The sequence below is a fragment of the Aricia agestis genome, chromosome 17 (genome assembly GCF_905147365.1).
Source record: "Aricia agestis chromosome 17, ilAriAges1.1, whole genome shotgun sequence".
NCBI lineage: Eukaryota > Metazoa > Arthropoda > Insecta > Lepidoptera > Lycaenidae > Aricia > Aricia agestis.
In genome coordinates this window covers 12486286-12512789 of record NC_056422.1, presented here as the reverse complement: position 1 = coordinate 12512789, position 26504 = coordinate 12486286, and the positions used below count along the sequence as shown (strand labels likewise).

Genomic DNA, 26504 nt, shown 5'->3' with positions numbered 1-26504 from the left:
GAAGTTTCTGTATCGCACGGGAACATTTTTTCAATAATAAGGCCTTAAATTCTAATGTAAACATGAAACTTATAATTAAGATTATTATAAATAGAAACCATATTTAAATACGATAGCGGCAGACAATAATATAAACCTCCTTGCTTCAACAACCGGATAAAAACAACATTATGATATTAGAAATACTTAACTGTCAAAGTTTGTGTGAATGAATAAAATATTGAATTATTCATATATATTTTAAATTCATAAAAATATACAATTTAATTACTTTTGTGAAAGTTGGTCGAGCGTTTATTTTGCATTGCGGTAAGTTTGGTTGAATTATGCTTAGCTCAGTTCAGGCTTGCAATACAAGAGCCACCAAGAGCCAAAATGATCAGCTGATTCTATTATTATTGAAATTTGGTGTTGCCCACTACTATATAAACAGGGTATTATTAATACTACGTACTAATCGTACATTTTGCCATACGTTGAAAAAACGTTTTATCCAAGTTTGCTTAAGTCCGGCAACCTACCCGACAACGAAACTAAGGGTGGGTTGCACCAACTTACTTTAACTATAACTTTAACCATAACAAAATGTCAAACGAACTGTCAGATCCCTAGTAAAAGTCCATAACCTTAACCTTAACTATAACAACGCCTCTGGTGCAACCCACTCTAACCTAACCGTTACAACATAGTATTTATAGCCAATTAGAAACAACGTTTTCCCAACGCGGGATCGAACCCACGACCTTAAAACTACGCCCTAAATCACTGGAACACGGTGGTGTTAAAATTCATTGACATCAAAGGTTGGAAATGAGTTCACTATCCAGTCAACACTGATGCAGAGTCGAAGCGTCGCGACGTGTCATATTTTTTTACTACAGCATATTCATGACGAGCTTTTGCCCGCGGCTTCGCTCGCGTTAAGAAGTAATATTATATACAAACTTTCCTCCCGTATTTAAACCCCTTGAAGGTGGAATTGATCAAAATCCTTTCTTAGCGGATGCCTACGTCATAATATCTACCTGCATGCCAAATTTCAGCCTGATCTGTCCAGTAGTTTGGGCTGTGCGTTGATAGATCGCCATGTCAGTCTGTCACCTTTGAGTTTTATATACAGGGTGTAACAAAAATAAGTGATAATACTTTAGGGTGTGTACGTGTTCCTTGTAGACAGTTCACTGTGAAAGTAGCAGCGCTGAAAGACCAAAATTTTTTTTCACTTTTGTATGGGGAAACTCGTGACGCTCGGGCCCTTGCCCATACAAAAGTGAAAAAAAAATTTCGTCTCTCAGAGCTGCTACTTTCACAGTGAACTCTCTACAAGGAACACGTACACACCCTAAAGTATTATCACTTATTTTTGTTACACACTGTATATAGATATTCATCTCTATTGCTCTATCATTTAAGTAAAAATTTATGCAACGAAAATATGCCAGCGAGAACGCGCGCATTCGTTTTTCGACGCTTTCATATTTTTGTAGCAGAGTACTTATAATAATACTCAGTAATAATAGAACAATAGAGGAATTGATTCAGAATATGCTTTGGCGAAAAACATGACGTTTCGCTTCGACTCTGCCTATGAGTTGAGCCTAGGGTTGCCAACTTTTTTGGCAAGAAATAAAGTAGGTATATTTAAATCTCCGAAGTATTTTCAACAGTATTTTAGTAAAATGAACAGTACGATCGAGATATTGATTAGAGCTTCTTGCAAAACTAACTAACTTTAAAAAAAAGTCTGAGCGTCTAGGTTTAATACGCCCTAATAAAGTGTTGACATTTGGTGGTGAAAACAGTATTTTGTACCTATACTTTATTTTTCTTCAACAGTAAAAAGTATAATTTAATGAAAAACAGTATAATGCTGTTTAAAACAGTATGGTTGGCAACCCTAGTTGAGCCTGATGCAAACAGTTTAAGGGACCTATTAGACAGCGGTCACGCGTTCCGGCGTTCTGCGTTCTGCGTTCGTATTCTGCGTTCGAGCGGTCAGTCACACGGGAGAAATTCTGACGCGGTGAGAACGCCCCCGTGTGAGTATTTCTATATAACCATAGACAAAGGAAAATATTATAGACCGTCGAGTCCCATACAAACCAGCGTGTCTACAGTTTTTAGTTCTCATCTGAATGATAGATGGCGTTAAGTGTATCAAATGAATATCATATCTCTGCAAACGAATAAATAACATGTGCCATCTGGTAGATTCTTTTTAAAACTCCTTGCAAGCTACGAAATTTTCAAGAGATGTCGCTGATCAAGAAAGGCATTTATTGAAATTTTGTTAAACCATAGAGGAATAAATAAATAAAAATAAATAAAAATTGTTTTATTTCTGAATAAATTTGAATCAAATATTTTCAGAATGTTGAACTACATGTTGCCTACCACCGGTTCGGGAACTAACCCGGCGAGAAGAACCGGCGTAAGAAACTCGCACGTGGCCACTTTTTAGTAAAAAAGTGGAAAATTTGTCTTTTAAAAAAATAAAATTTACAATGTAAATAACTTAATCTATACAATATGAATACACAATTGTAAGTCACATATAATAAATGTAGAAGCAGCCTTGCAAGCAGCCATCCTACTCCCAAGAAGTGCTATCGTTTAGGAAATCTTTGACCGTATAGTAGAAACTTTGGCACACAAACGTTCTTTAATTACTTTTTTAAATTTATTAATTGATAGATTTTGAACGTTTTCCGGGATTTTATTGTAAAGGCGTATACATTGACCTTTAAAAGATTTACTTATTTTGCTAAGTCTGATCACTGGTATTTCCAGCTTGTGCCTATTTCTAGTGTTTCTACCGTGACTATCACTTTTAGTTTTAAATTTAGTTAAATTCTTTCTAACATACAATACATTATCCAAAATGTATTGAGAAGCAACAGTTAGAATAAATGATATAACTGAAAACAACAGAGAGAACGCAAAACTGACCGCTTGAACGCTTGACCGTGTGACCGCTCTCTGTCTGATAGGTCCCTAATGCTCATACACAAAATTGTGATGCGACGTCGCACCGAAAATATAATTGCGAATTTATAAAGTGTTTTTGCCACCGATATTTGCAAGCGACGTCGTGTCTTTTTCTGTGTACGAGCCCTTAGATTACCTTGACGACACTGACTTCCCTGATGATGATGAGGATAAAACGCTGAACACGATAGCAACGGGATGTGCTATCTCGCTTCTCGGTAGTCTCCGGTTACAGGCGGTCAGCACAGTACTGGGAAACGATAGCATTGTTAGACTAAACATTTGTTATGCTGACTGCGACAGTTGGGTACCATGGTACTTCAGAGAACGGTTATAAGATTTGTATTTAAAATTATATAATGCACCAAAATTCGTTTATTGAGCGGGAATCATAATTTTTTTCGGGTTAAAAGTATCCTATGTCACAGAATATATTATTAGTAGTTATGCCCTTTCGCGGGATTCAAAGTATCTTTATACGAAGTTTCAGCAAAATCGGTTCAGCGTTTTGGGCGTTAAGAGCTGATAACAGACATACAGAGAGACAGACACACTTTTGCATTTATAATATTAGTATGTTTTTCCGGGATAAAAAGTGCATAGGATACCTTTCCTGGGAATCATACTTTCTCCATGCTAAATTTCAGCGAAATCGGTTCAGTGGTGCGTGAAGAGGTAACAGACAGACAGACAGACTATAATATTAGTATGAAATTATGGATATTTTGAACTAGATGACGCCCCCCAATTCGTTTGCACCAAAATGCATTTATCGCGTGGGAACCTTACATTTTTTCGGGTTAAAAGTATTCTATGTCCTTTCGCGGGATTCAAAGTATCTCTATACAAAGTTTCAGCAAAATCGGTTCAGCGTTTTGGGCGTGAAGAGCTGATAACAGACAAACACACAGACAGACACACTTTCGAATTTATAATATTAGTATAGATTAGTATGGAAGTAAGTATGGATTGTACGATGTAATCAAAAAGAAACGTTGTTAGGACCATTAGCGCGAAAGAATTACGACTTTGGAGGATGATAAGATCTAGGCACAATTGCTAGTGGACCTACAGCTATATATCACAAAAATTCTAGGCTCTATTTAGTAATGGGCACTAGGCACTACTTTATTGCTTATTACTGCCGATTATGGCTACCTTAAAAACCATAAATCGACCATAGGAATGAAATAAAGGCTACTTTACTTAATAACTCCTATTGCTCTTCATCACTGAATGCCTTTTTGACTAAGTGGCTCTAAGGCTTACTACGCCATAGATGCCTGTAAGTATTGTGTAGGTACCATTAATACGTAACATGATCCTGTAGTGTGATTGCTAAAAAGAGTAACATGTTAGCAGCTTACAGTGCTTAGACCTTAGTTTTATAAATACATACTAGCTATATGACCGAGCTTTGCTCGGTATTCGATAAAACACGAATAAAATGACATTTTCTAAAAATGATTCCTAGCTAGATCGATTTATCGCCCCCGAAACCCCCTATATACTAAATTTCATGAAAATCGTTGGAGCCGATTCCGAGATTCCAATTATATATTTATATACAAGAATTGCTCGTTTAAATATATAAGATAAGATTCAAAACCTTTTTAGATTTTCTTCACCCCCTCAACAACATTAACAGGCGTAAAAAATTTGATCCTAGATGATAATGTAATTATGATGAATGTTTGGCGTTGTTCGTTAACCTCAAAAACTCGCGTAGGGGAAATGATCAAGTCCTATTTAACGATAGATAGGGCGACTGATAAGCCGCGTGGAAATGAATAAAATTTTCATGAATTACTGCCATTTCTTTACGAGTTATAGCCTGCCCTATATCCATAAAGGTAAAGGGGATGATAGCAATAATAGATTATAGATATACACTATCATGTCGCGCGCACATAAAACTTGTATTTACTTGAGCGATATTCCAAGGATATGTCTAAGCTACGGCCTATAGTATTACATATAAAAGAACAGAACGGAAAGGAATGGAACGCAGCAGAACAAAGTAAAGAGAGTATAATCAAAGGAGAGGAAGTCATTTTTCATCAAACGGGTCGTATCGGGCTGCAAGAGTCGACTTTGTCTATCGTATTGGGATGAGGAGACCCAAATTGTTCGATGGGTCATAACTCATAACTTATATTGGAATGATAGGACCGACATTGTCCGACAGGTCGTATTGGAATTAAGGGACCGACGTCCGATGGGTGGTATCGGGCTACAACAGCCAACGCTGTTAGATGCCTTGTCGAGCTTAATTTACCAACGATGTTTGACCTCTTGTATCGAGCTATCCTGACCAACGAAGTCGGTCTATCGGTCTGCAAGAGATGACTCATTCCGAAGCATCGTATCGAACTGCTAGTTGCCTATGATGTCCGACGCATCGTATCGGCCTGTGCAGCCGACGCCGTCCGACGCGGGTCCCTTGACCGCGGCGGCGGGCACGCGAGGGGTCAGTGACCTGTCGCCGGAACCGACTTCGCGGTGAGGGTGGTGATGGGGTCACACTGAACCATATGAATAAAAGTATGGGTGATTTATTTCTGTGAAAGATATTGGATGTTTTGGATATGTTGTTAAATAAATCAAGCCAATACTTTCAATTGCAATGTTACATGTTAACTTTATGGCCTCCCACACACAACTGCGAATACGCATCGCATCGCAAATGTCTGCGACAAAATTCATAATAAAAATGACATTACGATGCGATGTGAATTCGCAGTATAGTGTGGGAGCGGGGAGCCCTAAAGGTATGAAGCAAAATACCACCCCCACACGGACGACGGAAATGTCTCGGTCGCTCACAATGTCTTCTGATTATAGAATCTTTTGCACGCAAAATACACTTTTACACAATTAACGGTTCATGGTGCCTGCTGGGCGTTGGAGACAGAGGAGGAGGAGTCAGACCTTTTCAGGACAATACATAGATTATATGCTCAATACTACCGAAATTCGTTCGCAGTTTTTGGATCGAAGATCGACATAACTATCCACCACGTTCAATTTAAATTATTTCTCTCAGTGTGTCCCCTACATAGCATTTCGTCAGTATTGAGGTTGTAAGGGTGTACTATACCTCCACAGTCTACACCTATACCGTAACACCCGTATACTACGTGCACACCGCAGCTGTGCCACGTAATAATTACGCCGCCTTACGTTACCAGATTTATTACGGTGTTTACCGTGAATACATCATCATCATCATCATCACCGCTATCATCATAAAATAAGTGTTTGAAACTAGGAAAATATTAGGCTCTAAAAACTAAAGAAATAAACAAATACATTTGTGAAACATAACTTAGGGCCTGTTTCACCACTTACTGATGAGTGCCGGATATCCATAAATTATCTCACAGATAGAGTATGGAGTATTTGTCAGATAAGTTGGTCGCTATTAAGCCTTTCTGTCCTAACTTTAAAAAAAATATTATGATGTATGTAAATATTAACATCTTCGCCAATGTTCTGAAACCTTCTTTTTTGTAGCGAATAAAGTAAGCTATATTCCGTCTTCTGCTTACCATATCTATCTTCTCATCATAAACCATTTCTCCTGTTCCCAATTTCATCAAATTAGATCGTATTCGTAACCATTCAATTTGATTAGAAGTTATTTATTCCTTAAACATAGGGCTAGGACGTAGGATTACATTTTCTTTTACTTTGTATTTGCATCGCTCGGGTCAGAGCACTCGTTTTGGATTATTTTTACGATCGCTGTGACATTCTGCTGTACACGAATATACCCGAAAAGCAGTTTGTCATGTTGTTATCTTGCAGGTATTGATTCATAAAAAGCGAATTAGAATATGATTTTTGAAGACGTAAGTGGATAAATTGGGTACTTAAATGACAATTCGAAAGTGTTCATTTTTTTTATGAAATAAGCGGGCAAACGAGCAAATGTGTCACCTGATGGAAAGCAACTTCCGTCGCCCATGGACACTCGCAGCATCAGAAGAGCTGCAGGTGCGTTGCCGGCCTTTTAAGAGGGAATAGGGTAATAGGGGAGTTTAGGGAAGGGAAGGGAATAGGGGAGGGTAGGCAAGGGAATAGAGTAGGGGATTGGGCCTCCGGTAAACTCACTCACTCGGCGAAACACAGCGCAAGCGCTGTTTCACGCCGGTTTTCTGTGAGAACGTGGCATTTCTCCGGTCGAGCCAGCCCATTCGTGCCGAAGCATGGCTCTCCCACGTATACGTTTGCTTTAATGGAGGCTTTAGGAGCGGGAAAATGTTTTGAAATAAAAAAATAGATTTTAGGTAAATAATATTATGATAAAGTAAGTAAACTACAAGTTTTTTTTTTAATTATCGGGGAAATAGTGACTAATTGCCTTTATGTTATAAAATGTTAGTTATCTTCAATATAATTCTTTTACTCGAAAATTACTTTATTTGTCAATTGATCCCCTCTTCGAAATACTTGTAAGAAAACATTCATGAAATTTTTAGAAAGGTACATTTATAATGATCTATTGCTTTAGTCGCGTAAGATTTATAATTATATTAAGTAAGGGTAGTTTTGTAATTCACACAAATCCTTACAAAATAACCAACAAAAGACAATCGCACTAAGTCAATCTACAAAATTACTAACCTCAACTTTAACCTGCATTTTAAAGTACATTATATTGTCGCGTTATAGTAATTTAAAACCATTTTAAAACCGTGGAAAGTCAGCCAGGTAATGCCTTTTCCATTTTCAGTCTTGGCTCTGCCGCGTTCGTAGCAGCACGCTACGCCGTAGCCCCGTCGTAGAGCGTCTACGAAAAGGTTTTATGAGTAGTGTTTTTTGTTTGTTTATTTGGTCGTTGTTTTGTTTATTGTTGTTGTTTTTAATAGTGGTTAATTGTTTTATTTAAGTGAGGCTGCGAGAAGAATTGGTATGTTATGAATTATGATATATTTAAGTATAGTTAAATTTTTATGTTAGTTTTTGAAACATTATTTTCTTTATATCATTACAAATCTTATCTTCTTATAATAATAGTGGATTGCGGTAAAATTTACCAAAATTACAAACGTTATTTATTTACTAGCAGTTTGTGTTATTTCAATATCAAAGAAGCTTTATAATTCTTTACCAAAAAATATACTAATTACTTAAGGTTTTAATACTCTACCCATATATTATTATTTCTAAAAATATCCATTAAGTAAATACTCCAATAATCACTAAATATCTTTGAATATTGCATTTTATTTCTTAAGACATGAAAAGCTCTGAGAATCACACAAAACTGACTGACTGAAAACAAAATGACGTCTTTGGAAAACTGTACATTGTACAATCTTTCTGCATATAGAGTCTGTGTAGCCGAGGCTTTAGAGCCCCCGCAGACTGCAGATTTCTATCGGCCGATACTTTAGTTTGGCTCTCAATCAGTGTGAAACTGTATGGAAGTGCGCATATTACAACGACGCCGAGTTGGCCGATAATTAAGTTTGATGAGTTTAACGATTGTCTTCAAACTTAACTATTGCCAAACTGTCGGCCGATGCATACGATGCTCTTCCATGCGCGCACACGACGCAGATTATTTGGTCGGCCGACTCAGTAGAAATCCGAATCGTGTAAAATTTTCCATTCAAGAATCTATCGCTACGAACGGAACCGTGCGAGAGCAATAGGCCTGTTGTCCATGGGCGCCGGCAGGGGGGTGCCAGGTGGTGCAGTTGCACCCCTTGGGAATCTCGGGATCAACAGGAATTATTGAAATAAACAGCCGTCTGTAACCCTATTATCATGCCGTACAAAGATAGTTCGTAATGTTTCGGCACTAAATGTATTCTGTTGACGTAAATAGACAGTCACATGTTGTTCGAAAAAAGTAAAAAAAAGAAAAAAAAGAAAGAATAAATCTGCACTCCTTGGAAATTATTTCTGCCGGCGCACATACTATTGTCTAGTCTGCGCACTCACCATCAACCCAACTGTTGGCGTATTGTGCGCCCTAACAGCCCAACCCGACCAAACTATCGGCCGTTAGAAAGTCTGCAGGGGCTCTTAATAATTTCCGTGAGCTGTAATTTAGTCAGCGTGCTCTCTACTTAGCATAAATGTAGGAGTATTGTAAAACATTCGCAAATTATACGACAGAGAATATTATATTGGAGACATAGTCACGATACGTAGAAAATTGTCTACATTACTTTATTGTAGATTCGTGATTTTGTCGTCGTCGTACAATTTTTTACGTTTTCCGCATACCGTTTCTGAATTCGTTTTCCGTATTCGCAAATCCGAATGCATAGAATCAGTAGAAAATACATTTACTGGCGCACACGTTCGCTTTCTTCCCAACGGAACGAATTACGTACGTTTCAAGTGCAAGCCGACAAGCGTGCATAGAACAAACGTTTGCGCTAGTCTCACGGAATTTTGAATATGGAAAACGAATACGGGAAAGGTACTGCGACCCGCCTATGGCTCTGAGGCACTGTACTTTAAAGCGAAATAGACGCCGCCATAACAAACAGATTTCCTTCAGGAGTGCACAATTTTCCACAGTCTCGAAACAAAATGCATGTTAGTAGTTTCAGCTGCTTTAAGATACTGTGTGTGCATTCTACGTAGATCAGAATACAAATTAATAATAATATCAATAACTTATAGTAGTTTATACGTAGTTTCTTCGTTCGACTTTCAAAAAGTGTATCATGAATCATTTATATCATACCCATTTTAGATCAAAAGATATTTTATTTTATTATTGTTGGGTAGTATTAATAAGTTTAAGAAAGTAAAACTTGTTACAATTCAGTCCACCCGTCACCACGGCAAATTTTTCAGGCGCTATGTTGGAACCAACACGCATAGACTGCCAAAATCGTTTCTTTCATATTGTTTATAAATGATTCTTGAAAGCTGGATAAGCAATATGAATCCTGAATATTATCCATACAATCCATATTCCATGGAATTTGTGTAAGCTACAATCAACATGATTCCAGAGTATAATCCATACAATCCATATTCCTTGGAATTCGGGTAACGGGTTATTTTGTTTGCTTATTGATTGTCGTCGGTAGGGCGGGCGGGCGGTGGCGGGCTATCGCAGGAGACACGCAACTTTTTTCCGATCGCACGTAGATGTTACATTGTTAGGGATGTTGCATTCAGGTGAAAACCGGAGAGACGCGCGTGTAAGAATACATTCAGCATTATGAGATGAAGAACGTAAGTTCTTCTTCTTTTGGCGTGTGCCTTCTAGGTTTACGAGCTGTCGCGAATTGAATGCATTTGCCCCAATAATAATAATTTTATACAATAGATACGCTGTATCTATCAAGCACCTTTATAAATGTAACAAACAAGGGCAAAACATTATACAGTGAATTATGCAATTTATTAAATAATATTCTTTTAAGCAAGGAGATAGAAGTTTAAAGTTCATCTTGGACTGAATACCATCTTATCACCCTGGTTTTTCGAAAGTGAAGCTATAACATTTTAGCTTTCGATTAGATGACGACAGCCTAATGGTTGTAAGTCTTATGTTATAACACTTTATAAATTTCTAAAATTTGTGTTTATTTCTAAAGGAAATTAAATCAATTTAACTATTTTTTGTGCAATATCTCTACGTATGATACGTCGTCGCGGCCGCTAATTCCGTGAGGGTAACTTGGGGACAGTAAATTTGGTTCCGTTTTAAATTCCACGCAAATGAGCATTTCTTTTAAATTGTTTGTCGTTTACATTATATTATGACGACTTATTAAGGCTTTAAAATATATTATGTTAGTCAATTGTGAATTAAACATCCCTCTTTATTCGTTCTACGTTTTAAATTATAGTTTTAAGAAGTGATGAATAAATAATATTTGGCTTAATCTATGTCTATACTTGGCTTAATCTATAACTTGCTTGTATAATTTATGTGCTTTGGTTTAAATATGATCGATATTGATGAAATTTGGCACAGACATAGAGTAGACCAGGCGGAAAGTTAGACTATGAACAGTTGTGCAGACTGCAGAATTCCAAAAAATATTTAAAACCGGCTCTCTAGTTTTGCCTGCCTTTATAGCTTACTTGCGCCCAAACCAAATTCCTTTATCACGCGGGAACCGTACATTTTTCCGAGATAAAAAGTATCCTACGTCATTTCCAGGGACTCAAAGTGGCTCCATACCAAATTTCAGAAAAATCGGTTCAGTAGTTTGGGCGTGAGGAGGTAACATACACACTTTTGCATTTATAATAATTGTAAAGTATGCATACGCTTTCCAGAGTGAGTCATTCGCAAGAGCTCGAAAGACCTGACATTATAAGACCTAATATTTTCATCCATCAGTAGAGGTTACGTATAGAGTCATTATGGTCTGACATTGGTTCTAACCCCTCCTCCCCCTCCGTACGTCCATTACCTGCACGACAAACAGACGACAATCTATTTTTTATTAATACGGACATGGAAATAGCACCAAGGTTAGCAATGGACATTACTGAGGAGTATTATGTATTTTTGCTGTGATTTTTGTTGTGTATGATTGACAGTTTGAGGTTTAACGGTTGAAATAACATGTCAATCCATAATTTTAGGCATTTTTCTGAAAGTGTGGGAAAACCTACTAGATGGACAGGTGGATAGTAGATACATAGTAGCCAACCAAGTCGCCTGAAAAGAAATAATAAGTATTTCATTTTATCGTAGAAAAATGAGTTATTTAATGTTTGATTAATGTCGCCATAAACTATTTAATGTCGAAGTTTATCTTTTCATTAATCTCTATTACTTGATGACGGTGACCGTGAACATGAACGTCGGTGACAAAACGTGACCTTGTGGTACGCTTGTTTACTTATTTATTTAAATACACGCAATGGTTTAGTTTGTTATGTGGTCTCCTCACGTTGGCCCATAGTCACCAAGCGAACGTACACACCCATCGTCAACATCGATTGAGCATTCCCGAGTTTCGCAATCATGGTGTCAAATGTCAATCATGGTTATTCGAATCAATTGGCAGATATGGTGCGCAGTATTGCTGCTTTTTAGTGCTCTTTCAGCATTATTATGTGTCGGATTTATCAGTAGTAAAATACCTGGTAAAGTTTTTCTGACTATCAAGAGACAGATTAACGCAACGTGAACTGTTGTTAAACTAAAATAATAGTTAATCAGGGTAAGTTCGGATACAGGGTAAGTCTGTATAATTCAACATATCAGTAAATTAGTCAGTGTTTGTTTTGCCTGGCGCTACGGGCATATACGCCATACTGCACTGCAACCGCAAACTGTAATACTGTACTGTAATTGTAGTTTAATTTAGAGTAAACTTGAATTATCCGGACTTACCCTGTATCCGAACTAAGGGTAAGTTCAGTTACAGGGTTTCGATTAACTATATGTATTAAATTAGTCTCTTCCTACTAAACACTTCTACATGAATTATGAGATCATGAAATGCTTTTAAAACTTTTATCTTATATATTTAAACGAGCAATTCTTGTATCGGAATCGGCTCCAACGATTTTCTTGAAATTTAGTACATAGGGGGTTTCGGGGGCGATAAATCGATCTAGCTAGGAATCATTTTTAGAAAATGTCATTTTATTCGTGGTTTATCGAATACCGAGCAAAGCTCGGTCAAATAGCAGCTAGTGATAGTAGGTATATGTCACAAAGTAAAATATTTATTGACCACATAATTGGGTAGTTGTGTATAATTAAAGAGTTTTGTTCGTGGGAACTCGCAAGTGTTGAGGTCCAAACATAAGCGGTTAGCTTTTGTGACTCCTATAGTCTGTTTGATAGGACAAGGTCCTATGAGATAGGTTCGAGTAAAAATATACATATAAATAAAACCACATAACAATTTTGGTTGGCTAAATATTCTTATATTTTTTATTACAAAATTAATTCGAGGAGGATTATAATTTTAAGTGTATTGCGGTATGTGCGGTACTACGACGCAACGGTGTGTCTATCTGCAAGTCCATATTATGTAACATCTTTTCACTTTAACGGCTAAACAATTAAAAAAAAGCACGCAAAGATACTTTAGATACGGAATTTTCTACACAAACAAAGTTGAGATCAAACTTTAAACATAAATCGCTTCATCTGATGACTTATAACCAATACATTAATGTTTTAAGAGCGGCATGAAACAGTGGCCAGTTATTTTATACATTTACTTCACAAGTGTAGAACGAAACTCATACTAATTATATTAAATTATTCCATCATTTCAAGGGAAGTTCTACTTTTATAATATAAAAAGATATCGCACTTAATAGGTTCCTCCAGAGTTGCGGATTTAGAGGTGATGGAAATTTATTTTAGGTTAATTTTGTTACTTTTTTTTTGCCTTTTTAACAGGGAAAGGGATTACGCAAGTGCATGTATGAGTATTTGCTCATATAGAATATAAAACTGATCTGAACAAATTCATGATAAGAGTACGGGTACAATGGCTTCTGATTTTTAGCAATTTGCGACATCTTGGACGGCCCCGCTACTACGAGCAGGCTAACGTAGAGTGCCCTGCGGCTTGAAATGCCGACGATTTGAGAAAGTGGATAGCGGGGCCGCCCAAGATTGGGATGTTTGACATTCGTAGTGGACCCTAAGATCCCATCGACCTTCCTTTCAGTGAAAGGCGATGATGAGGTATTTCATTTGTTTCAGGTATCAATGTGGTGCTAGTGATGCGTCGTGATGTGCACGAGGATGGACCGCCGCGCCGTCATCTCCGCCTCCACGCCGCGCAGCAGGGCGATGGATAAATATGAACAGCTGTCTGTGGTGAGGAACAGGGTTTCACTCCATACTAAAAACGTGTCATACACTAGTTTCAGTGACTGCAAAGAGTTTCATTGAAACGAGAACAGATACGCAGGGGTGGTTTTCTCGTGCCCGAGGTGTGTCCAGTGCATAGGAACGCTCTCTATTCCTTTAATGAGGAGCTGGCGAACAAAACCGGATAAGTCCACCAGAGTGTAAAAGTATTTTTTTTTTCGAATCGCCTTTTCTTGATCCATCTGCGTCAATTCCTGTTAATTATTTCAATCAAAACCGGTTGAAAAGGCAAACGTCCATTTTCAAACAAAACCCGATTAGTTCAGTAGTAGTAGTAGTTAATACTAGTTTTTTAGCCACCGTGTAATTTTTTTTCTCGCGGACTAATCCGGATCTGTTCGCCAGCTTCCAATTCTCATAGTCATAAGTCATAATTCAGCAAGAAAGATATTATGTATCTCTTTTTCTGGGTTACGTCTACGAAGTATTGTTGGTTGAAAAAGTTGGAGCATGCATGTTTCGGCCTTGGTCGTACGTGGTGTGTGACCCGCTCTCGTTCGCGAAACGTCCCTCTGTCACGACAGCTCACGACACTCATATTTATGGCGGTATCCGCAAAAAGCCGTATGCTGATCTAATTTTATAAGTAGGTTTCAGAATTTGTTTATTTGTTTCTTGCAGAACGTAAAGTTAAAGGGGAAAAAATAGACTGGCGGAGTGGGTTTGTTGATATTGCAACTTGCAAGTACCAGTCATAGTCATCAGTTTATAATTACAATAGATATAATAATCTGCTTGTTCGGGTACATTTAATTTTTATTGAACACCAGGTTGGCGAAGGCTCATACGGCGTTGTGCTGAAGTGCCGGCGACGAGACACCGGCCAGCTCGTCGCCATAAAGAAGTTCCTGGAGACAGAAGAGGATACCGCCGTCAGGAAGATGGCGCTGAGGGAGATTAGGATGTTGAAGGTGGGAAGAACAAATAACATGCGATTAAAGTAACCACCCGGACTCTACTTAGACCAACTTAAAGAAGGCAATAACAGTCATTTGGAGAAATTACCCATTCTTCTTTATCCTAGATTTATTTAAATTTATATCCAGTTTATATTTTCATGATCGGTCACAAAAGAATGGCCGTCCTAAAATGTGAAATCTTTTGGACTTAATATTGGGCGTCTTGCATTTTGGGCACTATTGTGTTTCAGCGGATCGTCGCGACACGTCCCATGGAGCGAAGTGTTGTGTAGTTTTGCTGACGTGTAATATAATGCTTATGACGTGGAAGAGCCATACTTCGGCACGAATGGGCCTCGACCGGAGAAATACCACGGGCTCACAGAAAACCGGCGTGAAACAGTTTGCGCTGTGTTTCGCCGAGTGAGTGAGTTTACCGGAAGCCCAATCCCCTACCCTTTTCCCTTCCCTACCCTCTCCTATTTCCTTCCCTACCCTCCCCTAATACCCTATTCCCTCCTAAAAGGCCGGCAACGCACCTGCAGCTCTTCTGATGTTGCTAGTGTCCATGGGCGACGGAAGTTGGTTTCCATCAGGTGACCCGTTTGCTCGTTTTATTAAAAAAACTTGATTCCTTATCATCTTTAGACATTTGAACTGGCGTTTAAAATTTCCAGAAACTCCGTCACGACCACCTCGTGAACATGATCGAGGTGTTTCGTCGGAAGCGGCGGTTCTACCTGGTGTTCGAGTACCTGGACCACACACTACTGGATGAGCTGGAGGCCACACCGGGGGGGCTGGGGGAAGAGACGGCCAGGAGACATCTGTACCAGCTGCTCAAGGGTGTGGAGTACTGCCATCAGAATTCTGTGAGTGTTGAATAGGGATTGTGGAAACTGTGATGACTGGCAAAATAATAGATTCGTCGGCTATTAATAAATATATATGTCGGTTATAGAATAACCGCATCCAAATGGTCACTTTGCAAAAATACAACTTTTTATATTTTTTAAAATGCTTCTCATTGTATTATTCCAACAAAAGCATTTTTTATGGATGGAGGTTTAGAGAAAACTACGCGTTACTTACGTAGATTTTTTTTTCTCCACCAGATAATCCACCGAGACGTAAAGCCCGAGAATGTTCTAGTGTCCAACAACGGTATAGTGAAGCTGTGTGACTTGGGATTTGCTCGAGCCCTCGCCGCACCCGGAGAGCCTTACACGGAGTACGTCGCCACGAGGTGGTATAGAGCGCCGGAGTTGCTGGTAGCGGAGCACAGGTAGAGATTTTGAACCTTTTTTAATCAGCATTTAACCATTTCTTATTTTTGCTGAATTTGTCTGATTTAAAATAATGCTTAATACTTGTGTTGAATAGACAGTTAAGAGCTGAATAACTATTTATGCCTTATTTGTTTCTTTGTGTTGTCATGACTACATGGCTGTTGTTACGGCAAATTTTTATCACCAGTCCTGGTATTCTACAATACGTATAATATTATTCGCTCATCTCTGTTCTTAGATTTGCCATCACTTTCCCTTTCTATTGCTTTTAAGGAACGAAACGCATAGTAAATGAAATGTCCAGTACAAAATCCCTTAGGAATTTAATAATTTCTCCTACTGAGAGACTACCTTCTACCAAGTATCCAATAGCTATGTGAGTTCTTTCAGATACGGTCCCGAGGTGGACATCTGGGCGGTGGGGTGCCTGTTCGCGGAGATGCTGACCGGCGACCCGCTGTTCCCCGGCGACTCTGACATCGACCAGCTCGCTCTCATCGTTAAGATCATCGGTGAGTTCTAGGATGTTTCATAGAGAGCAGAGCAGAACCCAGGGTGGAATATAGGTCGCCAACCAATTTACAGTACGTTTACAATTCCCGATTGAACCAACCAATCAAAACCACGTAGTAAAACTTACTACGTGGTGTTGGTCTTTCTCTTTTAGAGTTTAGATTAGTAGTTGCCTACAACCTGTGACCTTCTTTCCCCAGGTAAACTAGCCCCCCGTCACCAGCAAGTGGTGTCCCGGCTGGCGGGCGCGGGCGGGGCGGGGGCGCGGGGGGCAGCTCGCACCAACGGCATACCTGGCACGGGACTGGCCCGGGAACTGATGGCAGCGTGTCTGAGGACTGAGCCCCGAGCGAGGCCGACTGCTAGCGTGCTGTTGAGGCATAAGTGAGTTAGATTTGGAGTGTTTAGCAGCACTTCTTTTTTAGAAGGTTGGAAATCCGTGAATTTTTAGACCAGGGTCAAATCAGGGAACCACCAGTTTGTTTGCCCGAGTTTAGACTTTTATATCACAGATTATTTTTTTAATTGTCATGGATCACACGTGATTTATGTTGACTACCATTCCACAAAACCCCATTGCTGTCTTGTATATTTTTGTAGGCTCACATACATCATATCACTCACATGACACATCACATAAATTTTTCACTTGAATAATCTGAACAAGCTTTTAAACAATATCAAGAATGTCATTACAACGTTTTTTGTGTTTTACTTTTTTCAGATACTTCGTGGCGGACGGTTTTGCGGAGACCTTTAACGCGGAACTCCGGAAGAAACTAGGCAAAGACATCGAAGCTATTGTAATTTATATTTTGATTTGTCTTTTGACTACCTTTTCTCGTTACTCTAGTACTATTATTATCCATGAAAGTGGCTTTCCGCTATAACCACGAAGCTTCACAAGATTTTATATAATCGTGGTTTTTATCAGAGAAGTTGATTCCTAGGCAGATGGCGGACCTAAGTAATTTGGTCGCGTTAAGTCAAACCCATCCGACAAATCACAGCTATAGTTTGTGCGTTCTAAGATGATATGGGTGACAGTTTTCATGTTCCTTGCTACGGAGTTTTTTTACAAGAAAACGAAAAAAAACAAAATGTAATAAATTATATTCCATCTACAAAAACAAATGTTTTCTATAATTGTAAATGAATAAAAATGAAAAGATGCTAAATGCTAGCTTATTAATAAAAATTATAAATATTATCTGTGAAATAGGAGTATAAAGTTATTGTTACGAAAACATTTGAAAAATGTCATATGCATGAAACGGAACTTATGTCAATAGAGATTGACTCTCTTGAATCGAAATCAAATCGATAAAAAAGGGCGGCCATCTTAAATCGCCGGCACCACTGAAATGTCAGTACGAAATCGATAATTTCGATTGCAATTCCTTTACGAAGTGATTCGATATTTTTAAATTATCGACTAATTTTTGTTCGGTAACTTCCCTACTATTGTCAATTATAATGTGTCACGACTCACGCATATCATCATAAAACGCACAAACTATAACATTGAATTGACATAAGCCGACCAAATGGCGTAGGTCCGTCAACTGCCTCAAATCAATTTCCTCGATGGTACCTAATATTTTTCTTGCAGTCACCGCAGCAGCCGCCGGCACCATCTCGCCCGGGGAAGCCTCGACATCAGTGGACCCTCAATGTCATATCAGCGGTGAGATAGTTATGGCTTAGACCAGGGGTCATCAAATGGCGGACCGCGGTCCGCATCCGGACCGCCGCGCCGACCCATTGTGTGCGGACCAAGCATGTTGATGAACTTCGTAAAAAATAAATCGACTGGTCTCGACTTACTGATGAACATCTCTAGGATTTAATGTCAATAGCTTGCACCAATTTCACTCCAAACAAGCAACAAAAACTTGATACTTTTCTCATTGATTATGTAAATAAATACCTTTGTAATTTCCATAATTACATTGTTTTTTTTTATACAGTGCGGACCGTGAAGGTAATTTTATTTCTTAAAATGGACCCCGAGCGAAACTAATTGGTGACTCCTAGCTTAGACATAAGTTTTTAGTTTTATGTCAGTGTCGTAGCGAGTCCTAGTATCCTTATCTACAAATTGAAAAAATAAAAATTCTGTAGGTCACGATGCGAATAATAGACATGTCTTAGTTATACGATAAAATACAGGATACTTGAACATAAAATGAGGACACTAATTGTATATAATATTTAAAAAAAATGTTTTGTTTTCTATTTTCAGGACCTCAGTAGATCTCACCCCAGCAGCACTGCAGGGGAATCCCTCATTGACTACAACTATGTACCGAGTATGATACAATATTAAATGCCTTATTAAAAATAAAGTTATTAATTACATTGGTTTGAATAAAATTGTTTAAACGTTTCAGATGCGGAAAACGGTGACATGGCTGACAAGAAATCCCACAGTCCACCACTGATTTTAGATAATACGGTATGTTACAACTTAAATTACTATCACAAAAATATTTAAAGGCTAGTAATAAATAATAATCCTAACCTATAAAAGTTTTTGCTAAAATAAGTTATGGTTACGGCTTGAAAACAACTTGGGACAGCTTGCATGTCAAAAATGTCGTTATAATATCTTTTTTACTATAGATAGTCCGTGGTCCACTGGTTTAGAGCGCGGCTCTTGAGTCGGAGGTCCTAGGTTCGATTCCCGCGTTGGAAACATGTTGGTTAGGAAAATGCAGGCTGATCACCTGATTGTCTGACAAGTAAGACGATCCATGCGTCGGATGGGCATGTAAAAAGTCGGTCCTGCGCCTGATCTCTCGCCAGTCGTGTCGGTCTTCCGTCCCACTGGGTTATGAGAGTAAAGGAGTAGAGAGTGCTCTTGTGTACTGCGCACACACTTGGGCAATATAAAAATGACTCCTGCGTAATGTGTCTAGTTTCCCTCCGGCCACCGTCACCAAAATCGGTGTGGGAATTAGTTATTATTTTAGATACAAAAAAATATCTAGTTCGTCGTATTCGTAAATGTCATTATTTATTTTACAGAGTTCAAGTTTTGCCGCCCGGTCTCCGGCGCGCACGATCCACACCATCCAGAACTTTCCCCAGCCCAACAACAGCTACCCCAGGACGCCGTACATCAAGAAGTAAGTGAATGTATACCACTTATAATAGAGCTTCCTTATTAAAAAATACGTGTGGCATTCGGGGATTGCCGCGGTAAAACTATCGCATAGCATTTTTTAGCAACTTATGCAATTATAGTTCGTATACATCTAGGTATTCGCACGCACACGAACACCGACGATGCACGACAACGCCGCGCCAACAGAGTCTGGTTGTTAGGTTATTTTCCGGGGGTAGATCCCGAACCGGTGGTAGGCATCAGGTAGACATTCTGAAAACATTTGATCCTTTACTCAGAAAAAATTTTTACGTGGGAGAGCCACGCTTCGGCACGAATGGGCCGGCTCGACCGGAGAAATACCACGTTCTCACAGAAAACCGGTGTGAAACAGCGCTTGCGCTGTGTTTCGCCGAGTGAGTGAGTTTACCGGAGGCCCAATCCCCTACCCTATTCCCTTCCCTACCCTCCCCTATTCCCTTCCCTTCCCATCCTTACCTTCCCCTATTACCCTGTTCCCTCTTAAAAGGCCGGCAACGCACTTGCAGCTCTTCTGATGCTGCGAGTGTCCATGGGCGACGGAAGTTGCTTTCCATCAGGTGACCCGTTGGCTCGTTTGCCCCCTTATTTAATTTTTAAAAAAAACTTATTTTTTTCGTTATGGAATTTCTGGATTCAGTCGCCACGCTCAAATGTCTGCGATAAAAGCTAAGCAATAGTATAAAAAAATCAGTATGTTAGAATATCGTATTAAAAGTAGTAGCCTGCGTTTATCTAAAACCGAAATTACTACGTACCTAACTCATTTTTTATATAGTAAAGTTAAATAGTTTTTGCGTGAAATATTTACACTTTATTAAATGCATCAATTTTGTTTTTTCAGAGTGAACACCAAGTTTCTGATGGACGAGGAGGTTCTCCGAGCTCGAGGGATGGTGAAGAAGACCAGCAAGAAAACTCTGCCAGACCTCTCCCTCCCATACGTGTCAGGAGGTAAATGCTTCAGGAGTGAGTGCTATTCGTAGCTAGCTTTAAAATTATTACAGAAGCTAAGTCAAAATGTGTCTTATTTAAGTTATGTTTTAAAAATAATTTAAGTTATGTTTATTCGTTCCGAAATATACGCCAGTGCATGGACTTTGTTGCGATGTCATTATAATGCGTCACACTTGTCTCACCTGTTGCACATCGGTACAATAATTATGACCTCAGATACAATATTATGACGACTTGAGCACTGGCTTATATTTTAATATGATTCTGCCATCTCCTCCTCCTCCTCCAGTCGTGTTCCTCATGTCTGAGGGTCGTGACCTCCCCCTTCCATGACCTTCCTTCTAATGGTCTTACGCCAGCTGTTCCTATCCTCGGCCACTCGAAGAGCGTCGTAGACGGTGGACTCAAGTGTGGTGCGGATTTGATCGGACCAACGCATGGGACTGCGACCTCGTGGTCTTTTTCCCTCAATCTTGCCAGTTACCATCAGTTTTTCAAGATTGTCTCCTTTTTTTCTGGCTATGTGTCCGAAATATTCTAAAATGCGTTTGAGGCAGATGGTAGAGAGCCTTGTTTTTATATTTAGTTGAGCCAGAATGGATGTGTTGGTTCTGAATGCAGTCCATGGAATTCGGAGCATTTTTCTCCAGCACCACATCTCGAAGGCGTCGATACGTCTGCGGTCTGCAGACTTCAGAGTCCATGTCTCAGATCCATAAAGAAAGATGGAGAATATGAGCGTGTGCACAAGTTTCGTCTTGGTTCTTAGCGAAATCTTCCTGTCACGCCAGGTTTTATGCATTTGAGACATGGCACTCTTAGCCATCCCAATTCTCCTACGTATGTCTGGTTCACAGGAGCAGTTGTTCGTGATAGTAGACCCAAGGTATACGAATTCGCTAACCACTTCTAGTTTTAGAGCGCCAGTCAATGGTAGTGAGTTTCCTCTATCTATGATCATTATTTTGGTTTTCCTTTTGTTAATAGAGAGGCCTAGGGTATTGCTGATTTGCTCCATTCTCTCCAAAAGTTCTTGCATCTCGACTTCATTTGCAGCCAAGAGAGTAGTGTCATCAGCATATCGAAGATTATTTAACTTTTTTCCTCCTATGCGGACGCCTCCCCTCCATTGGTCGCAGGTTTTCCGCATAATGTATTCGCCGTATGCGTTAAATAAAATTGGTGAGAGAATACAGCCCTGTCGTACTCCTTTGCCAAACTTAAAGGGCTGGGACGTCATATCCTCGATCCTTACTACGCCACAGCTATTGCAGTAGAGAGACTGGATGAGATATATTAGGTGATCCGGAACCCCAAGTTCTTTTAGTACTTTCCACAAGGAATTCCAATTGACGCAGTCAAAGGCTTTGCTATAGTCGACAAAGCACATTATTACAGGTGTGTTATACTCATACGATTTTTCTATGATCTGCCTAACGTTTAAGATCTGTTCGCGAGTTCCCCTTCCCTTAACAAAGCCTGCCTGTTCCTGAGGAATTTGCCAGTCCAAGTAATGCCGAATGCGTCTGTTAATGATATGGAGTAGTATTTTACTTGCATGTGATATTAGGGCCAATGTGCGGTAGTTCTCGCATTCCTTAGTAGAGCCTTTCTTATGTAAAGGTAGCACAATTGACTCGGTCCAATCTTTTGGCCACTCGCCAGTGGTCCAGATCTTATTGAAGATTGCATGCAGTACGTCTACACCGGTCTCGCCTAGTAATCTAAGGTCTTCTGCGATTATTCCATCAGGACCTGGAGCCTTCTTTAATTTAAGGGAGTTTATCGCTGTCAGCACCTCGGAACGTAGGATGCTTGGCTCCAATCTTATATTGTTCCAGTTATCTACAGGTTTAGGTTGTTGTTCAATCGAGTTATCACTATACAAGCGCTCGCAGTATCTACGCCACCTTTCAGTCACTTCGTCACATTGATGTAGTAGTTTACCGTCGTCGTTATTTATTGTCCACGTCTTTGGTTTGAATTTCCTCGTCAGTAATCTAACTTTTTTGAAAAGATCTGCAGTTTGGAGCTTTAGCGAGTGCTCTTCGATTTCCGTACAGATGCCTTGTAAAAATTTTTCCTTATCAACTTTGCAGGAATTATCAATGGACTTACATAGTAGCTCGTACTCCTTTCGTATTATAGGGTCTTGTAATCCTTTTACCTTAAGGGCCTTCCTACGACGTATAAGCTCCCAGGTATGTTCCGAGATCCAGGAGGATTTCTTGGGTTCAGAAGTTTTGTTGGCTGGATTACTGACACTCTTTAAAGAGTCGTTGAAAAGAGTTTTTAGTTGATTCCAGGCTGTGTCAGTCGAGCTCAAGTCCAAGCTCAAGGACCTCAACCTGTCCTCCATGGTCTGTCGAAAAGCGTTTCTTTCAGCTTCATTCAATTGGTGACGTTTGTTGGCAGTGCGTTTTCTAGGTGTTTTAAGGCGCAGATTAAAGCAAGCCACAAGTAGATTGTGATCAGAACCACATTCAGCTCCTGGAAACGTCTTAACATTGCTCACAGATGATTTCCATCGGGAATTGATAAGGATATAGTCAATTTGATTTCTGTATCTATCACCTGGTGATTTCCATGTATACAATCTTCTAGGATGGTGTTGAAAGCAGGTGTTTAATATGACTAGATGTCGGCTGATGCAGAAACTGATTAGTTTGTCGCCTCTCTCATTTCTGGAACCAAGTCCATGACGCCCCATAACCTCGTGTAGGTGGTCGTTTTCGGTAGTTTTGCCGATCTTTGCATTCCAGTCCCCGAGTATTAAAGTTATTTCTCGGTTTGGTATAGAGTCTAGAGTTTCTTCCAACTTTCCGTAAAACTGTTCTATCTCTTCCTCCGCTGACTGTGAGGTGGGGGCATATATTGATATGATGTGTAAAGCGCAGGGGTTAGTATTTAACTTCATCGTCATGATTCGATCTGATATTGGGTTGTAACCAAGAACATAGCGGTTGAGTTTTTCGGGTATTAAGATGCCTACCCCGTTCAAGCTGGAGTCGTCCGATCCAAAGAAATAGAACGTGTTCCCAGAAGATGTTTTAAAATGGCCATTGTTTCGCATGTGGGTCTCACTTACAGCCAGTATATCGATTTTGTTGGTGTCCATTTCCTTTTCTACGATGCTCAGTTTGCCTGGTTTGAGTAATCCTCTAACATTCCAGGCTGCTATACGATGACGTTTACGTATTGATGTTTTTAAATGTTTAGAGGTGGTAGATTTGCTGATAAATCCTCCAAGTGGAGCTTCGGTAGCATATTTCACACCATCCGGCCCGGGTACCGAATGGCGCCGAGTGTTAGTCGGGTCGTCCAACAAATCGCTCTCATTGTTCTCAGTACTCATGGTGGGGGGGTTTTCTTGGGATAATAATCACGGTGGGTTCCCACTTCCTTCCGTATCAGTCTTTTAGAGATTATTTAGATCCCTCGGTCACTGGTTACCGCTTCATGGGCGCAGATTGGCCATGGTGTTGTCAGGTTAGTTACCGCCGCCTGAGGCTCGGCGTTGACCTTTTACGGTAGGTGTGGTCCCTCCTGACCAACCCTCCTCCTTTTGCATCCGGGCTTGGGACCGGCAACGGCGGAGTTTGCCATCTGCAGCCCCGAATTTATAAATAGGCTGTATAGGCCGCGGCGTCCAAAGAGGGCAGATTTCGTACACGGGGCGGTGGAAATAAAGTGGCCTACACTTATAAAAAAATATAAATCTGGCACTGGCCACGTCACGAACCATAATACTGTTACAGTTTCGGAACACACCCTTTGTAATTGTAATGTGAAAGTCACAGCTATTGTGGCATATCTTGATATAGTATATTATGAGATCGGTTAAAAGCTCTTTTTTTTTGCTTTAAGCAAGCAACAGTCCATTGAAGAAGGCGAAGAAACCACAGAAGACCATCATTAAAAACTACGACCCCTGGGAATACCAGGTACGCTATTTATTCAAGATATCCCCTAGAGATAGATGTAGACTCTACGATACCTCCTTTTTTATCAGATTAGATGTTACCCGGAATGGTCGGAAAATCATGCGGAAATATGCCACATTTTCGCCGGACTCCATACCGAGTTTCATCAAAATCGATTCAGCGGTTTGATTAAAAAATATTACAGTCAAACAGACAGTTAATTCACTTTCATATTATAACTAGCAGGGATTCATATGGATAATTTTATTCAATAAGAACGTGTTTTCAGAGCAACATTTCTGACGTGACCGGTCAGAAGACCCCCACGCTACCGTACATGTGACTGTACGGCCGCGGCTTGTGGAGAGCCGGCTACTGACATATCCATTTTATTTATCATTTATTTGTCATATTTTTGCAATAAGTACTACCGAAGAAATTGCTTCATAAGCAGATGGCGGACCTTTTGTAATTTGTTCGGGTTATGTCAAGTCATTATTAATCGCGATTTATCATCTGGATTTGGCACAAGGTGACCAAATCTCGTAGGTCCATCTGCCTATGAATCTATTTCTCTGATAGTACTAAGTTATTTATTATTCACTTCTTTTCTTTTGTTTACAAGTTGTGAATGTTGCCAGACTTGAGACTTGCTGTTTTGGGTATTTTGTGTTGTATTTATTTAAATGTTTATGCAGTATGCATATTATATGAATACCTATTGTAATATTATTATAAATTCAATAATCATCAATATCATAATAACCTTTTAGGAATATTTATTAATAAAATTTGTAAATGTGTATGTAATGCATTTTGTAACATTTTGTAAAATTGAATGTAATTGTTATTTATAAATAAATATTTAGAATAATTAATCAAAAGTTTATTTACTTGTCATTATAATATATTTACTATGAAGTAAATTCTTGTTTTATAGGACATTAAAGGGCCATGATACAAAAAGCTTGGCTGATGAGGGCTTCGTCCTCAAATAGTCCTTTCTCACACTGGCTTTTTGTAAATGGTGTTTGAAAAAAAATGGTTGACTGTAATAATTTAATAAATGAAATAGGGAGTAATAATTACAAGTTTATTATATTTAATTGGCAGTTACAATGATGACGTCATCGCATATCGGTCAAGAACTAAGGTCCGGGTCCTGACGCGACGACGCTGTAACAATAAGCAGAATGTTGCATCGTCGTCCGCGCGTTGCTACAAAGCGTTTTGGTGTAAACCAACCCTAACTCTAACAGTAAGCAGGGAGTTGAAATACGCAACACAACTTAGCTAACTTAACCTTATGCATATTCTTGCAATCACTGAAGAAGATAACCCTTATTCGAAATATTTAAAAATTAAACGAATGATTAACTACAAGTATGTAGTGTCCTTTTTGTACTTATCTTTGTTTTTAATAGTCAAAAAGAAAAACTTTATATTAGGCCACGCACAACTTTTAGATCGCTTGGCAATTACAAAAGGGGAAAGCGCAACGTTTGATTTTAAGGTCACTTTGGTGGGGCGGGGAGTAAGCGGGGCGCGCGGGGACACGCCATAGTAAAAAGAGGGAAAGTAAGTTATCTTCATACAAAGACACCGCGCGCGGCTTGTATGTGTGCGCCATAGAATCAATGCGTCGCCACGTACCGCACACAACAAAATCTCGGCGGTACCAGGTGGTACCAGCCTCTAAAACTCGCCGAGATTTTGTTGTGTGCCGTACGTGGCGACGCATTGATACTATGGCGCACACATACAAGCCGCACGCGGTGCTTTTGTGTGAAGATAACTTACTTCCCCTCCTTTTACTATGAACACGCTAATGGTATCTACCAATCTAATCACTTATCTAAGTGATCAGACGGCTCGCTATTGGTCGATCGCAAAACAGTTATTGGTAGATGTAAGTTATTCCTGAGTGCTCCTGTGTAGTGTGTA

General features: G+C 39.5%; 1 protein-coding gene across 2 annotated transcripts; it reads left to right on the top strand.

Moving 5' to 3' along the window:
* Nucleotides 1-298: 298 nt before the first annotated feature.
* LOC121735523 (cyclin-dependent kinase-like 4) lies at nt 299-25268 on the top strand. Of its 2 annotated transcripts, none has more exons than XM_042126363.1 (15): nt 299-309; nt 13661-13777; nt 14602-14742; nt 15408-15602; nt 15846-16015; nt 16410-16531; nt 16733-16916; nt 17257-17335; nt 18145-18219; nt 18778-18844; nt 18926-18990; nt 19563-19663; nt 20525-20634; nt 24505-24581; nt 24850-25268. In XM_042126363.1, exons 2-15 carry the CDS (start codon nt 13691-13693, stop codon nt 24901-24903), a joined length of 1527 nt encoding a protein of 508 aa, XP_041982297.1. In that variant the 5' UTR covers nt 299-309; nt 13661-13690; the 3' UTR covers nt 24904-25268. The 2 variants fall into 2 exon arrangements, with proteins under 2 accessions (XP_041982297.1, XP_041982296.1); XM_042126362.1 differs by lacking the exon at nt 299-309 and adding an exon at nt 7749-7793 and having other exon boundaries at nt 20525-20649.
* The last annotated feature ends 1236 nt before the right edge of the window (nt 25269-26504 follow it).

Bases quoted from the DNA above. Each gene is read 5' to 3' on its own strand.
- LOC121735523 (XM_042126362.1), top strand. From the start codon at position 13,691: ATGTGCACGAGGATGGACCGCCGCGCCGTCATCTCCGCCTCCACGCCG. The intron at 14,743-15,407 runs GTGGGAAGAACA...TAAAATTTCCAG, and splicing joins GGGAGATTAGGATGTTGAAG to AAACTCCGTCACGACCACCT. The intron at 17,336-18,144 runs GTAATTTATATT...TTTTTCTTGCAG, and splicing joins GCAAAGACATCGAAGCTATT to TCACCGCAGCAGCCGCCGGC.